Source organism: Halichoerus grypus, chromosome 14 (genome assembly GCF_964656455.1).
Source record: "Halichoerus grypus chromosome 14, mHalGry1.hap1.1, whole genome shotgun sequence".
Lineage (NCBI taxonomy): Eukaryota > Metazoa > Chordata > Mammalia > Carnivora > Phocidae > Halichoerus > Halichoerus grypus.
In genome coordinates this window covers 75,590,087-75,606,617 of record NC_135725.1, presented here as the reverse complement: position 1 = coordinate 75,606,617, position 16,531 = coordinate 75,590,087, and the positions used below count along the sequence as shown (strand labels likewise).

General features: G+C 46.9%; 1 protein-coding gene across 7 annotated transcripts in view; it reads left to right on the top strand.

Annotated features, from left to right (window-relative positions):
- TNC (tenascin C) overlaps nt 1–16,531 on the top strand; it is a 92,102-nt gene that overhangs the window by 29,541 nt on the left and 46,030 nt on the right. For all 7 annotated transcript variants that reach the window (XM_078061675.1, XM_036123672.2, XM_036123674.2 and 4 more), the window contains exons 3-10: nt 1,600–3,009; nt 4,278–4,541; nt 5,756–5,871; nt 6,585–6,741; nt 10,163–10,432; nt 11,455–11,640; nt 11,897–11,986; nt 13,652–13,915. In XM_078061675.1, coding sequence (XP_077917801.1) covers nt 1,600–3,009; nt 4,278–4,541; nt 5,756–5,871; nt 6,585–6,741; nt 10,163–10,432; nt 11,455–11,640; nt 11,897–11,986; nt 13,652–13,915 — 2,757 coding nt within the window. The remainder of the gene's footprint in view (nt 1–1,599; nt 3,010–4,277; nt 4,542–5,755; nt 5,872–6,584; nt 6,742–10,162; nt 10,433–11,454; nt 11,641–11,896; nt 11,987–13,651; nt 13,916–16,531) is intronic.

Here is a 16,531-nt window from a genome sequence, read left to right as displayed (position 1 = left end):
AGAAAGCACTTTGATAAGTTATTTCAAGAGTAGACCTAATCATTGTAGGTGGAGAGGACTATAGGACATGCTGTAGGTGTCCAAGGGGGGAGAAAATGTTTTCTTTAGGCACAAATTACTTTATCTTCCATTTCCATCAACTTCCTGGCAAAATGCAGATGGGAGTTACACAATAGAATTAATGCTAAAGAATGGGTTGAAATAGTTGTTTAATGCAGTGCTGTCCAGGAGAAATATAACGTGAGCCAGATATGTATTCTTAACTCTTCCAATAGTCACATTAAAGAAATGAAAAAGGAACAGGTGAAAATAGTTTTAATCAATTATTTTATTTAACTTAGTGTAACCAAATTATCCACTTTTCACCATGGGATCAACACAAAACTTATTAATGGATATTTTATATTCCTTTCTTTAAATGAAGTCTTTGAAATCCCGTATGTATTTGACATTTATAGCAAATCAATTCAGACTAACCACAATCCAATTGTTTAGTAGCCACATATGTCTAGTGGCTACCCTACATGAAAACGTATGATTCTCACCTTTCAAACTATTTGTTTTAATTGCCTTCTTCCCTGCTGTTAGGAAGGAGATAAAACATAGTAATACAACTGTATTTGGGTACAGAGAAAATGGAGTGAGCTTTGTTTCTTCTCCTTGGCTCCATGGAGACTACACCAGTCACTCCTGCAAGCTGAGCCAACACACGATGTAGACTTCAAAGAGATGGAGTCATGTCAGCCCTGACCATGTCTTCCTCAGATTCACCCACCCCTGCAGCCTTCAGGATGGGGAGGGAAAAAGCTAGACGCACATGAGTGTTGTGGGGGTGAAGCCACATTATAAGCTATACCGACAGAATTAGAAAGCCATTCCTGTGCTGCCTCATTTCAATAATGGAAAATTAGAAAGTTCGGTCACGTAAACCCACATACCGACTTGAGTCAGCCCAAAAAACTGCAAGAGAAGATCACAATGAGAACAACAGTAGGTCTGTAATGTCCTCACTTAACCCCGATACACCCCAGGGAAGCAGGCGATTGGTCCCACCTGACCAATGAAGAAACGGATCTCCAAAGCATCTAACTCCCTTTCCAAATGCAGCACAGCTACTGAGCCAGAATCAGAATTGAGTTCAGTTCAACAAATATTTCTTGTGTGAAACAATTATTCTCTTATGTGCCTGACCTTGGCAAGGTACAAGAGAAACTATGTAGCCAAGCATAATACATTCCACAAGGCAATGATTAGTAATCACCGGGGTCATGGGAATACTTGAAAATTCGATAAAAACTATGGATCCTCTCCCAGGAGGGGTTGCGGGGTGGGTGGAAAACACACACACACACACACACACATACAGCTACACATGTAAGTACACGCTCTTTACATTTGAGAGGACAGGTTAAGAATTCGCACCTACTCTAATGGGATGTCAGTTCCCTCTGATTTCACACATGAAGCCACTAGTTTCCAAGCCAGATGGGAGCTGAGGGTGCCACTATCTTCCGGCTGCATTGGAATCTGGGTCAGGCAGGTGGTAACAGGAAAGCAGCTGCTTAGGCTCAGGGGTCAGCCTCTGCGCTCTCGTTGCAGGCCGCCTGGACACCAGGCCCTTCTGCAGCGGCCGCGGGAACTTCAGCGCGGAAGGATGCGGCTGTGTGTGCGAACCCGGCTGGAAAGGCCCCAACTGCTCGGAGCCCGAGTGTCCTGGCAACTGTCATCTGCGAGGCCAGTGCCTGGACGGGCAGTGTGTCTGCGACGAGGGCTTCACGGGGGAGGACTGCGGCCAGCTGGCCTGCCCCGGCGACTGCAACGACCAGGGCAAGTGCGTGAGCGGGGTGTGCGTGTGTTTCGAAGGCTACACGGGGGCCGACTGCAGCCGGGAGGTGTGCCCGGTGGCGTGCAGCGAGGAGCACGGCAGGTGCGTGGACGGCCGCTGCGTGTGCCAGGACGGCTTCGCGGGCGAGGACTGCGCCGAGCCGCTGTGCCTCAACAACTGCCACGGCCGCGGGCGGTGCGTGGAGAACGAGTGTGTGTGCGACGCCGGCTTCACGGGCGAGGACTGCGGCGAGCTCATCTGCCCCAACGACTGCTTCGACCGCGGCCGCTGCGTCAACGGCACGTGCTACTGCGAGCAGGGCTTCACGGGCGAAGACTGCGGCCAGCTCAGCTGCCCGAACGCCTGCTCGGGCCACGGCCGCTGCCAGCAGGGCCAGTGCGTATGCGAGCCGGCCTTCGCCGGTCCCGACTGCAGCGAGAAGAGGTGTCCCGCCGACTGCCACCAGCACGGCCGCTGCACGGACGGGCGGTGTGAGTGCGACGCCGGCTTCGCGGGAACCGACTGCGGCGAGCTCCAGTGTCCCAACGGCTGCAGCGGCCACGGCCGCTGCGTCAACGGGCAGTGCGTGTGCGACGAGGGCCGCACCGGGGAGGACTGCGGCCAGCTGCGGTGCCCCAACGATTGTCACAGCCGGGGCCGCTGCGTCCAGGGCAAGTGCGTGTGCGAGCCGGGCTTCCAGGGCTACGACTGCAGTGACATGAGCTGCCCCAGCGACTGCCACCAGCACGGCCGCTGCGTGAACGGCATGTGCGTCTGTGACGACGGCTACACCGGGGAGGACTGCCGGGACCTGCGCTGCCCCGGGGACTGCAGCAGCCGCGGCCGCTGCGTAGACGGCCGGTGCGAGTGTGAGCATGGCTTCACCGGCCCCGACTGCGCGGAACTCGCGTGCCCCAGCGACTGCCATGGCCAAGGCCGCTGTGTGAACGGGCAGTGCGTGTGCCACGAGGGCTTCATGGGCGCCGCGTGCAAGGAGCGGAGGTGTCCCGGCGACTGTCACGGCCGGGGCCGCTGCGAGGATGGGCAGTGCGTCTGCCAGGAGGGCTTCGCGGGCCCCGACTGCAGGCGGCGCTCCTGCCCCAACGACTGCAGCGGCTGGGGCCAGTGCGTGGAGGGCCGCTGCATCTGTAGCGAGGGCCATGCCGGGGACGACTGCTCCGAGGGTGAGTCCACTGACCATTGGTTCAGGAGCGGGCCCTGGTGCGGGTTGGAGAGCTGGGTGTCCTATTACACCTGCCCACGCGCACCGCGCACACACACCTTAGCAGGGGCCCTTGGTTATTCATCTGTCACAGGGCTACCTATTGAAGGCTCGGAGGCTCAGGGGAGTCATAGAATTGTCCCAGGAACACTTAGCTCGTACATTCTAGAGCTGTTATTTGAGTCTACCCATCTGGTCTACACCGAGTGTAACACCCAGTAACACCCGTGGTGAGGTAGATGAAATGAAGACAGCCTTTTTGCTAAATATGAGCCCTCTCATCTCCTCCCCACTGACACGGAACCAAAAATAACCTAAATCTCTCTATTTGGAGGGAAGCAAAAATTCAGCTCAATTGAATGGACAGTGAGATTACCTAAAACAAACTGTTTTACATGCACACTCAGAGAGTAAATGCTAATTAATCACTTACAAGGTGGAGCCATCTCTTAACTCATTTATTCGTAACTGTCTTCGATCCCGAGGATTATGAGCTCCTTCAAGGAGCGCTGATCTGACAGCACAAGGAACAGTATACAGTAAGTGCTCAATAAACATGGATTGAGTGAAAATACAACAAAGAACGATAATGCTCATGTTCACTGAGGGTCTTCTTTGTACTCCTCTCATCCACCCAGACTATACCTGTTGTAATAGAGAATTTCTGCCCCGATTGAAGGTATCATTGATATGAATAAATAAATGTGTTGAATGGGCCCAAGGCAGGGAAGCCTGGTTGGAAAGAACACCAGACTGGCAGGGAGGAGGTGTGAGTCCCAAATTTGATGAGATGAGCAAAGTTGGGCCAGTCCCTCTGCCTCTCTCACATCTAGAAAATGAAAGAATGGGACCAAATGAGCCCCAGATACCTTTCCAGCACCTCAAGTTCAGAGCAGGGAGCCAAGTTCAGGCTGCCTGTGCCTGTGCAAATGGCCTGAATCTGAACTAAGGTCCAGGGAGTAGAGAAGTCGGAGGGGTCAGGTCACAAAGAAGCCTGACGGCCACACTGCAGACTCAGCACTTTAGCCTGAAGGTCACCAAAAGTTTTCAAGTTGGATCATAGCAGAAGGTCCTTGACGAGTTTTTCATCTTAGGAAATGGAAGCTGGATTTTAGGGCTCTGTGACTGGTAATGGAGGGGACAAGTGAAGGGAAGCAGCCTAGAGAGAGAATTTATAGAGGACCTTACTGACACCACCTGACCCAAGCTGTCCTTTCGTCCTCCTGCCAGTGTCCCCTCCCAAAGACCTCATCGTGACAGAAGTGACGGAAGAGACCGTAAACCTGGCCTGGGACAACGAGATGCGGGTCACGGAGTACCTGGTCATGTACACACCCACCCACAAGGACGGCCTGGAAATGCAGTTCCGCGTGCCTGGGGACCAGACGTCCACCACCATCCGGGAGCTGGAGCCTGGCGTGGAGTACTTTATCCGCGTCTTTGCCATCCTGGAAAACAAGAAGAGCATTCCCGTCAGCGCCAGGGTGGCCACGTGTGAGTGCCCAGAACCCATCCCCACCCCCGCAGCCTCTACTGCCCTTGGCTTGCCCAGTGCATGACCTGCCCCCACGGGTCACTGCCTCACCTTTGCCCTGTAGCTGCATAGCTGTCCTTTCATCGTTGCACCAGTTAAGACCCCGGGATCCAGTTAAGCCCACTGAATTTTTTTAAAAGAAACCCCTCATCTAGTAATTCATTTAACTCACCATAACTCTATGAGATAGGGACAATTATTAACCCATTTTACAGATGAGAAAACTGAGACTAAATGGTCAACAGCTCCTCCCAAATCAGACTCAATAAGTTGTGGAGATGAGATTTTAACCCTGAAAGTCTGGTTGCAGGTTTATGCTCTTACCCATTCTATTCTACTATTTCCTTTCTATGGAGCTCATTGTCCACATATTAAAAAAAAAAAAAAAAGTAGAAACATTAGGGTTCAAGTTATTCCTTTAAGAATCCAACAACAGTATAATTCCCTTCATACCTAAAAAGCAAGTTGTGGCTAGAAATTGGTCCTTATTTTTGCTTAGCAAATATAACATTGGCTGCCACGTATTTTTTTTTTTAAGATTTTATTTATTTATTTGACAGAGACATAGAGAGCACAGATAGGCAGAGCGGCAGGCAGAGGGAGAGGGAGAAGCAGGCTCTCTGCGGACCAGGGAGCCAGATGCGGGGCCCAATCCCAGGACCCTGGGATCATGACCTGAGCCGAAGGCAGCCACTTAACCGACTGAGCCACCCAGGTGCCCCTGGCTGCCACGTATTGAAATGCGCAATGCGCCAGGAACCATGCCCAGCGGTCGACATGCAACGTATCACTCAGTCCTCAAACATTCCCAGGAACAGGTGTACTTACCTCTTCCTCCCGAGTGAAGAAGCTGAGGCTTGGGGCACTTTGTGCAACTTGCCCATGCACACAAAACTTGTAATGTGGAGCTTGGATTTGAGCCCAAGGTCCATCTGATTCCAAACCCTGGGTTCATATGGCTTCACCAGATGAAATTGCCAGGATTTAATCGTATGGTGGGTCCTAATGCTAATTGTCACACTGTCTCGCAGTAAACAGCATCCCACAAGTAGTCGGAAATAGAATCCAGCTCTGACGGGGGTGGGGCACCCACCAGTGGGGTTTAGGGGAATCACCGCTGTGTCCACCGGCCCCCGCAACATGCAGCCATCCTTTCTTCTGCTCTTCCTGACAGACTTGCCTGCACCTGAAGGCCTAAAGTTCAAGTCTATCAAGGAGACATCTGTGGAAGTGGAGTGGGATCCTCTGGACATCGCTTTTGAAACGTGGGAGATCATCTTCCGGAATATGGTAGGGAGCACAGAGGAGCAGGCATATTTGACCTCAAGGATCTAAACGACGGTCCGAGGGCTCTACAGACTTTTATATCAACTTTATTTCCTTAGCTTCTGGTGGGGAACAGGGCTGTGGTTAGTTAGCCCCTACATGTTTGCATATATATTCTAAGTGATTTTAATAAGTCCGTAAGCATAGCCCTTAGGGCTGTGAGCTCAAATAGATGCTGAGCCATCCCCTTGTTCCTCATAGTCTGGCAAATCTCTACTCAGAAGAGAACAAATGAGCTCTGTCTCCAGATGCCTCCAGGCATATCTGAGATGGAGTATCCCTTCTATCTGGGCCTTAGAGCTTATAAGAGGCAGGGAATTAGGTTCCGAGCCCAGGCACTGTCACTAACTAGCTGGGTGCCAATGGGACAGGCACCCAACCTCTCTGATGCTCGCTTCTTGGTCTGTCAAAGGAAGGATTGAATCTGTGGCTCTAGACTGCTTTGGCTCTCACATTCTGGCACTTGACTTGAGTGTCCAAGGAGTGAGTAGAGAGGTTTAAAGAGGGAGAAGCCAATTCAAGAAATGTCCTTATCCTCTGTGCGTCCTCAGCACCTGCCATGCTGATCTGCCGCCAAGGGAGAGCTTAGCGAAGGAGTGGATGCAGAAGGAGCGAGCCACAGAGAAGAAGAGGCTGGAACCTCCTTTAGGTCTTACTAAGGTGCTCCTATCTTTCAGAATAAAGAAGATGAGGGAGAGATCACCAAAAGCCTGAGGAGGCCAGAGACCACATACCGGCAGACTGGCCTTGCTCCTGGGCAAGAATATGAGATCTCACTGCACATTGTGAAAAACAATACCCGCGGCCCGGGCCTGAAGAGGGTGACCACCACCCGTGAGTATCACCTTTAATAGCACGGACCCTCTGATAAAGCTGACTGTACCCCATAGCGCCTCTGCTTGAAAATATTTCCTCTTCTATCGCTTCTGCATCAACTAGATTTTGCTACGTAAAAAACAAGCCCCAAATTTAGTGACTTAAAACTATAGTTCTGCACATTGGTGATTTGGGGTTGGGCTCAGCTGGGCAATTCTGTTTTTGAGTGGGCTCGCTGCTGCATCTGTGTGGGCTGGGGGCTGGCTGGCCTCAGGTGGCCTCAGTATGCTAACCTGGGCCTGATCACATGGCAGCTGAGCACTGTATCACTCTGTCAAAGCACATCTCAAGGCCAGTCCAGATTTAAGGGGTGGGGAAACAGATCCAGCCCTTGATGAAAGGAGCCTCAAAGTAACATCTCAAAGGGGCACAGATACAGGAAGATCAATAAGAGAGACCATTATAAAGAACCTACCACATCATCTAATCTGATACACCAGTCTTGTGAAAGAGGTTGGGAAAATACTATTGTTATTACTTTTCCAAGAGTAAAAACTGAGGCTTAGGGAAGTGAAATCAGTTTAACAAACATCACATGGTGAACACTTGGGTCTCCACAGGGCCACAATTATCAGCGAGGATCCAGTTTTATAACTTTCACCCCCTTTACCACTAGCATTGACGAGGAACTGGTCTCTGTAGAATGTTCATCCTATATCTCCAATAGGAACATAAATTAAATGTCATTCAATAATAAAGATGTCAGAACTTCTTGGGGGTAGAATAGAATTTGGCACTACTGGATCCTTTGGTGAGGGGGACAAAGAAAATCTGGATTTGGAGTTGTTCTACCAAGAAGCAAAATTTTAAACATCAATAAATAAATAAATAAAATTATTTTGCATTGCCATTTGGGAAAACCTTTTTATCTTCTTCAAGATAGCATCTGTGCCAACTGTTTAAGGAATTGATTCTTTTTGGCAGGAGATTGTTGGAAAAGTTAAATCTGTTGACTAATGACAAGAAAGAACATCTTGCATTTAAATATTTGCACATTTTGCCTAGCTCAGAGCCAACTCCTAGCTTGTCTCCCCTATAGGCAAGTGTTTTCCATCATTCTGACACCATCCCTCTGTGGTAGGTAGAGAGCAGGTATCGACAGGAAAAAATCATTAGATCACCAGAAAGGCATAGAAAAGATCCAGCAAATGCTTACCTGCTATAGAGAAGGCACACCAAAACTACAGAATAAAATTTATCTACCCCTTGCTTTTTAATCTAATTCTGGGGATTAGCTGCTTTAGTCTTCTTGCAGGACAAACATCCCAACACCTAAAGTTCCCTAATCACATAAATATCAACACTGAGAGGCAGACATTTATGTGTTCATTTTGCTGATAGCCGAACTTTATCCAGGTTTAAAGGACCTTAAAGTTTGGGTGAGAAAGCATTTTTGGCTCCTTCCCACTGGTATCTGTCTCTATCAGGCTGTATTACCAACCATTTCTGGCACCTGGATGCTTTTGAGAGGCGTTCACATTTACTGGAGCAGGAGTATGGGCTTTGGACCCAAACAGACCTGAGTGTGAATTCCAGCTTCACCGCTCACCATCACCTTGTGAAGTTCTACTTCTCTAAGCCTATGACCTACTATCAGGCACATGGGTTTATAGTGTCCTTGCCGGGTTGTCATGAGAGTTAAGACATACATGACAGAGCACTGTGCTTGGCATGTTAGGAAGCCACGGCAGCACTTGCCTCCTCTATTCAAGGGTCCCAAATCTGGGGAGGGGGAAGAATCAGTGAGCTTGACTCAATCCCAACTTAGGAAAGAGCTGCTAAGGACAGCAGCAGGTGTGGTTTGGGTGCTTGCTGGCACCTGTAAGAACACGGGACAGGCAGCTTCACTGTTGAACTCTAGCTTTGTTTTCATTGTGAATTCTATGGGTTCATTGTCTGTAAGCTGAGACTGATGGGTTAACACTTAGAATTCAAAGAAAAGACTCTGCAGGTTTCTCATAGCCAGATAGGACTTATTCCTCCTTCCTGTTCCTTATATAACACTGAAGTTCCTTTCATTTGATATTGTCTCCTCAACCAAAGCTGAAAACACAAACTTAGCTATTTTTAAATTGAAGAAATAAACATTGGCTAAATGCCTTAATATCTTAATTTTAGGCATTTGCCAAATTCTTGGTCTGTTTTAATGTTTGCATTAAAATTGTTTTTATAATTAGAAAAAAAGAATTCAGACATAAATGACAAAGTCTGACGCTCTGCTGGAGATTAAAAGGGGTCAAAGACCCACTCTCTAAATAAATGAATTGAGACCTTATCTAAGTTGAATAACACAAACTGTAGAGAAATATGTTACAGAACAGTGAAGAAAGTGCAAGGATTCTCTTATTTTTAATTGTGCTAAGACCACTTAGAATGAATTCTATCTCCTCTTTCAATGAGTATGATTACCTACACGCACTGTGTTGTCCAACACATCTCTAGAACTTACTCGTCTTACATAAACTGAAACTTTATACTTGTTGGGGAGGGTGTATGTGTTCACCTGATTATAACAAGGGTCAAAGAGGACTCTCATTAGGAAGTGATATGTAAGTGGGGTTTTGAGGGATGAATAAGAGATTTTTTTAGAGGGGGAGGGGCAATCTCGGGAAGAAGACACAAAGGAAGAGCTAGTGCAGGGGCCAAGAGGTGAGAAACAGCATGCCATGCTTCCTGTCACAAAACAACAACACAACACACACGCACAACACGACAACACAAGGGCGGTGGGTGGGGCAGGAGGAGGACTGAGACGGAGGCACAAAGATGGCAAGGCTTGGGACAAGCTATGACTTTCTTCCTGAATTCTTTCCTCACAAGTAACTCTCTATACCTGGCCAAGCCAGGGGTGGCCTCACTTTTGGGCTCCATAATTCTGATGGAAAAGTTATCCATCCAGGGAGTTTTGCCTAATAAAAAGCCAGAGAGCCTAAACCAATATTTTTTATTTTTTATTTTTTTATTTAAATTCAGTTAGCCAACTTATAGTACCTCATTAGTTTCAGATATAAATCAATGTTTTTTAAATGAAAAAGGCCCTAAGCATGTTTCTTCAACTCATGAGAACTGTAGTGATAATAATAACAGGGCAATGACCATTTATCACGTAACTGCCACGCTCCAGGCTCTGCGCTAGGTGCTTTGCAAGCATTGTCCTTTCATATTCGAAAAAACAACAAACCCTGCAAGGTAGTTGTCATCATCCCTATCTAGAGCTTGTCAGATGGGAAATGGAGACACAGAGAGACAAAAGCAGGTCAGATGGCTAGTAGACACTGAACTATCCACACCTGGAACTGGATGGCTGTAAGCCCCTGTCTGCTCAGCCCCTGGCCCCGGCCCCAATCTCTGAAGCCACTCTGCCGTCTGCCCGTCACAGGCTTGGACGCCCCGAGCCAGATCGAGGTGAAAGATGTCACGGACACCACGGCCCTGATCACTTGGTTCAAGCCCCTGGCCGAGATTGATGGCATTGAGCTTTCCTATGGAATCAAAGACGTGCCCGGCGACCGCACCACCATCGATCTCACACACGATGAGAACCAGTACTCCATTGGGAACCTGAAGCCAGACACCGAGTATGAGGTGTCCCTCATCTCCCGCAGGGGTGACATGTCCAGCAACCCAGCCAAGGAGACCTTCACAACAGGTAATGGGCCTTCCCCTGTGAACAGCCAGGAAAGATTGGCTGTGAGGCTTCCATCCCACTCCATGCTGCCTGGTATCTTCCAGGCTCCTTTGACAGTAGGAAAGTAGAAAGGGAAATTTCATTCCTTTAAATATTTATTTAAAAATATTGTAGCAATTGATTAACTTTTTAAAGAAAACTATATCCAAATAATCTCCTAAAAAAAAAAAAACAAAAACATAAGGTGCTGGTCTGATAATCTCAGACAAAAAAAGTTCTGATTAAAATAAGATTCAAATAAATATTTTCATAATAAAATACAGTTTATGGAAAGCATGGATGACAAAGATGCCCATAACCTCTTAGCCTGTGGCATTCTTTTTTTTTTTTTTTTTAAGATTTTATTTATTTGAGAGAGAGAGAGTGCAAGCGAGGGTAGGGGCAGAGGGAGAGGGAGAGAGAGAACCCTCAAGCTGACTCCCTGCTGAGCTCAGAGCCCAACATGGGGCTCCATCCCAGGACCCTGAGATCATGACCTGAGCTGAAAACAGATGCTTAACTGACTGAGCCACCCAGGCGCCCCTGTGGCATTCTCTTAAAAGTCCCAAAGTGTCCATGAATCTTTGAGTCAATGAATATTTTTTCAGAGCACATTATGAAGCACTGTATGAATTATTAGAAATACAGTGATGGGCACAACAGACCAGTTCTTACACTCACAGACCTTATTTGTAAGTTTCTGTATAGTTTTTTTAAGCATAAAATCTGAGGAGTGTGTGAATGACTAAAATAGCACACATATTAATAATGGGGAAAGGAAAAAAAATGAAATAAAATAAAATAAGACAAAATAATTGGGAAAGGTGCCCGATATGCAGTATTTATTTAGATCTGTGCATCAGGTATTGAGATGGGTTGGGGGGAGATGTTGTCATTTTTCTCCAATGGCAGGTGCCTTTCGTGTCTCAACTTAGACTTGTCTGACTCCCAGGCTCCTAGTGCCTGGTGTTTTCGATGCAAATGTCCCATCCTCTTCCAAACAGGCCTGGATGCTCCTAGGAATCTCCGTCGCATCTCCCAGACAGACAACAGCATTACCCTGGAATGGAAGAACGGCAAGGCGGCCGTTGACAGTTACAGAATTAAGTATGCACCCATCTCCGGAGGTGCCCATGCCGAGGTCGAAGTCCCAAGGAGCCAGCAAGCCACCACCAAAACCACGCTCACAGGTAAGCTCTGCATCCCAGACCCAGCCCACCCGCGGGGGGGGGGGGGGGCGTGTGTCCCCATTTTGCAGCCCTCCACATAGAGAAAAAGTGCAGTTCCCAGCAATTCTCACTTGGACTTCAGCAAGGCAGTCTGTACAACATACCAGACACTGAGAAATCGTAGCCTCCAGCGACAGGCAGCTCAGGGCTATTTTGATGATCCTCTGAACGTCTTCCCAGTTTGGGGCTAAATATCCACCTGCACATTTTCCCTTAGGTCTGAGGCCAGGAACTGAATATGGGATCGGAGTGTCTGCTGTGAAGGCAGACAAGGAGAGCGATCCAGCCACCATCAACGCGGCCACAGGTGAGATAGCCCTGGATCCCCCCCACCGCTGGGTTGGCGCTGACAGAGTGCTGGGCCCTGGGAGGCAGAACACCTGTTTTGAAAGAAACAGTAGATGCACAGAGGAGAAAGGGGCCTCCAGGATCATCTAGCCCAGATGTCTAATTCAAAAGTAACATAAGCACGCCACATCTAAATGATCCTTAAGGGGAATGAGATTTTTTTTTAAGAGAAATTGGAACCAGATTTTATAAGAAATCTGCAAACTTAAGTTGGTAATCAGTTCCATTTCATATATATATACATATATATATATATAAACCTTGGACTAATCAAAACACATCTGGGAGGTTTTCTTTTAGAAAACACCTGACTTTTATAGTGTAGTTTTGTCCTACAGAGGATAAGTAGCAGAAACATAGTTTCAGACAGACTTTGCTCTTACCCATGAAGCTCCAGTCTCTGGATGAGAGTGATGAGGAGCCGTATGATTTGAAGCCATTGATTCTTTCCTCAAGTTTCCCCCCATCCCTGGAAAATGTGTTAAAGAAAAGAAAACTCTTCCCTCTATTTCTCCAGCAATCTCCTCCTTACTTTCCCCAGGCACCATGAAGAAAAGGGGTCTGGTGTGCAAAAAGGATGTAGATCATGCCTCATGGGTCCTCATTATGCAGGACCCAATGCTGAGCACTTGCACACACACACTTTTTTTTTTTTTTAAGATTTTATTTATTTATTTGACAGAGAGAGAAAGAGATCATAAGTAGGCAGAGCGGCAGGCAGAGGGAGAAGGAGAAGCAGACTCCCAATGAGCAGGAAGCCTAACGCGGGCATGATCCCAGGACCCTGAGATCATGACCTGAGCCAAAGGCAGATGCTTAACCGTCGGAGCCACCCAGGCGCCCCACACACACCCTTTTTTATCTTTTTATTTTGAGGTAATTGTCAATTCACATGCTGTTGTGAGAAATAATACAGAGAGATCCCCCTAAACCCTTTGCCCAGTTTGCTCCAATGGTTAATAACTGTGTAACCATTGAACAATATCACAACCAGGAAACTGACATTGATACAATCTATCAACTTTATGCACATTTCACCAGTGGTACATGCAACTCATTTTTGTATGTGTGTGTATTTAGTCCTATGGCGTTTTTTCCCAAGCAGCTTTTTTCACCCACTGGTACAGTTAAGACACAGAATAGTTCCATCACTAAGGTCACTTTTGTCCCCTTTTTTTATAGCCACAGGCACTTCCCTCCCTCCCCCTCTCCCTAACCCTGGGCAATCCCTAATCTTCATCTCTGTAATGTTGTTATTTCAAGAATGCTATATATAAGGAATCATACAGAGAAGGCAGCCTGCAGAGATAGGATTTTTCACTCAGTATAATTCTCTTGAGGTCTACTCAGATTGTTTCTGTGTCAACAGTCGGTTCTTTTTAGATGCTTTTAATTGGGTAGTATTTCATGGTATGGATATATACCACTATATTCTTTTTAATCTTCCAAAACTCCAATGCGGCACTGTCCCACGGCATCTTAGAGAGGTGAAAACAGACCCAGACGGGAAAGTCACCGCAGTCACAGGGCAGAGCTGGAATGCTAGCCCAGAGCTGCCTATCAGCCCCAAAAGCAGCCCTGCCTCCCAGCCCGAGGCCTGTTCATCTCTCTGCTTTCCTCCCAGACATGGACGCACCCAAGGACCTGCGGGTTTCTGAAACCACGGAGACCAACCTGACCCTGCTCTGGAGGAGGCCTTCGGCCAAGTTTGACCATTACCGCCTCAACTACAGCCTGCCCTCGGGCCAGCCAGTGGAGGTGAAGCTTCCGAGAGACACCACCTCCTATGTCTTGAGAGGCCTGGAACCCGGGAAGGAATACAGCATCCTCCTCACCGCGGAGAAGGGAAGGCACAAGAGCAAACCCGCACGAGTAAAGGCATCCACAGGTGAGGTCAGCCTCTGAGCTCGCTCCAGACTCTCTGTTGATTCTGAGGTTTCGTAAGTCAGGCTGTCTCCATAAGGGAAAACCAGGTGGGAATACGCACAACTTTCTCTGCATAGCACTTTGAAGGAGCTACTTACTTCTCTTTTCCTCTGTCAACTGATTCAGCCAAGTCTTTTTGTTGGGAAATCACTAGCGTTTTTAAAATATTTCTTCCTAGGAGAACTTAAAGCATCAGGGTTTGCATTTGTCTTTGGTTCTTTTTTTTTAATTAATTTTGTGCATTTTACAGAGTCTTTTAAATGGTTTATTTTTTGTCCTCCCTCTTTAGCCTAACAATTAATTTACTTTCCACTTTTTTTTTTTTTCAAGATTACCAAGATGTTGGTAATAATTCTTTGGTTATTTCCTACTAAATGTTTTTTAAGTTTATTTATCATTATTATTATTATTATTTTAGTAATCTCTACACATAACATGGGGCTTGAACTCATGACCTCAAGATCAAGAGTCACGTGTTCCACTGACTGAGCCAGCCAGGCACCCATCCCACTAAATGTTTTTATTCCAGGTCTTTTGCTTCCCTCTAAGGTTACCTGAAAAGTTGCATATGATCCTTTGAGCCTTGCACAGCGCCCTCCTCATTTTCTCTTTTCTCCTAGACTTTAAGAGGCGAACGTGGTTTTTCCATGACAGCTAAATCCTGATCTCCGGTGTTCCTTCTAGCCCAAATATCCTGTTCCTCACACCTGCTGCCACAGTTCCTCAGTGGCTAAGTTGAAAAAATAATTTTAAAAAAATCTATTCTTCCGATATGAAAAATATGTGCATAGAATTGTGGCCCCAAACTATTCAAGAGGTATCGGTGAAAAATGTTACTTCTTCAGGGCTTGACAAGTAATAGTCTTTAGTCTCAATGTAATTAGTCTTTATTGAGAACCCACTGACTACATAGTGTGCTGGTATTTGAGGGGAAAGTGGGTCACGTACTTAGCATTGTTATTTTCACTCACGTGCTCCTGCTCACTGTCCGTGGGGAAGACTAGATATCAGAATGTTAGATGGAATGCCATCAAGGAAAGGGGGTGATTGGGAGAATCAAGGGCAGCCAGAGAAAGTGTCATGGCAGAGATGTTAGTCCAGCTCCATCTCGATAAGCAGAAAAGGGGTCGTGGTGATGGGCAAATCTGGAGATACCTTGAAGACTCTGTCATTTATGAGTACCTTCCCCTGCAAATAACAGAGAACTCAAAAAACAGTCACTTCAACAAAATGGAAGTTGGTTTCTTCTCATAAGGTAAATCTGAGGCTAGGTGGTTCAGGCCCGGCGTAGCAGTTTCAAGTTATTAGGGACTTGGGCTCCTTCTCTTTTTCTGTTCCACCATTCTTAGTCCTTGGCTCCATTCCCAAAGTCACTTCCTTGTCACAATATGGCTGCCACAGTACAGCCTTCACATCTGTGTTCTAGGCAGCCTGAAGGAGGAAGAACCAAAACTAAGAAGGAGTACCTCCTAGATGAGTCTTTCTGGAAACCTCACCATTGACTTCTACTCATATTTCATGGGCCACTCCACACTATAAGCAAGTCTAGGAAAGGTAGTCTACTGGCTCAGCTTGTTGCTGCCCACATAAAATTGTGGTTGTTTATAAGAGAGAGAGAAGGGATATTTGGTAGACAAAGAGCAGCCTCTTCAGAGAGTCTGAAGTGAGCTCAAGTGGTCAATGTGATTGCCTCTGTGCATGTACTGCTTCCCACCCAGCTATGAGGTGAGCATCAGGGGTGCTCTGGAGGGACAGTTCAATCCTAGATAAGGGAGGGGCAAAACAGAATCCAGAAGAAATAAATCTATGGTAGAGATTTGAATGTTTCCGCTTTATAAACATGAGTTTATCATAAGGTGTCAAGGAACAGCAAATGAATCTGAAAAACAAGAGAAAAGACATTTCTTTCTCTTCTTTCTTTCTACTTCCTCTCCTCCTCCTCTTCCTTCTCTCTCTCTCTCTTCACGTTTCCCTGAGTTTGACATATGCTATATCAAGGAGTTTCCTATTTCTACTCATTTTACCCTCTGGCTGTAGCTAGGTTATCTCCTATCTCCAGTAGGGAAGCCCCAGGCCTCAGCAGCCCAGGAAGATGAAAGCTTTCAAGTGAACCACAGGCTGGAATTACTTTGTCTCTGACTAAGAGCCCAGTTTTGGCATCCCAAAGACTCAGTGGTTTCATTTCCCCAGCCACACATCCTTAATACAGTTTCCAAATAAATCATGTTGTCTATTTAAAGACGTCCTTCATTTCAGGAAAAATATGCGGACTCCCTTTAATTGGCTCTTCCCCCACAGTCTCCAGAATATTTTACCCTAGGGCTTTCTCCATAGGACAATTTTATTTCATTAGAAGTGAGATGGACATCTCTTTCTGTCTCTCGAATTCTATCTTTTCAAGTCTTCTACGTTACTTAACCAGTAGTGTTTACAGCTGAGCTCCGTGCGCTGAGTTCTGTGGACACTAGATCAGTTAGGACAGATCTGCGCTGCCAGGGAACTTGCTGCTGCGCAGACTGACAGACAACACTACACTCCGCTTGCTAGAGCTGCGGGTACAGAGGGGCGGCAGGAGCAC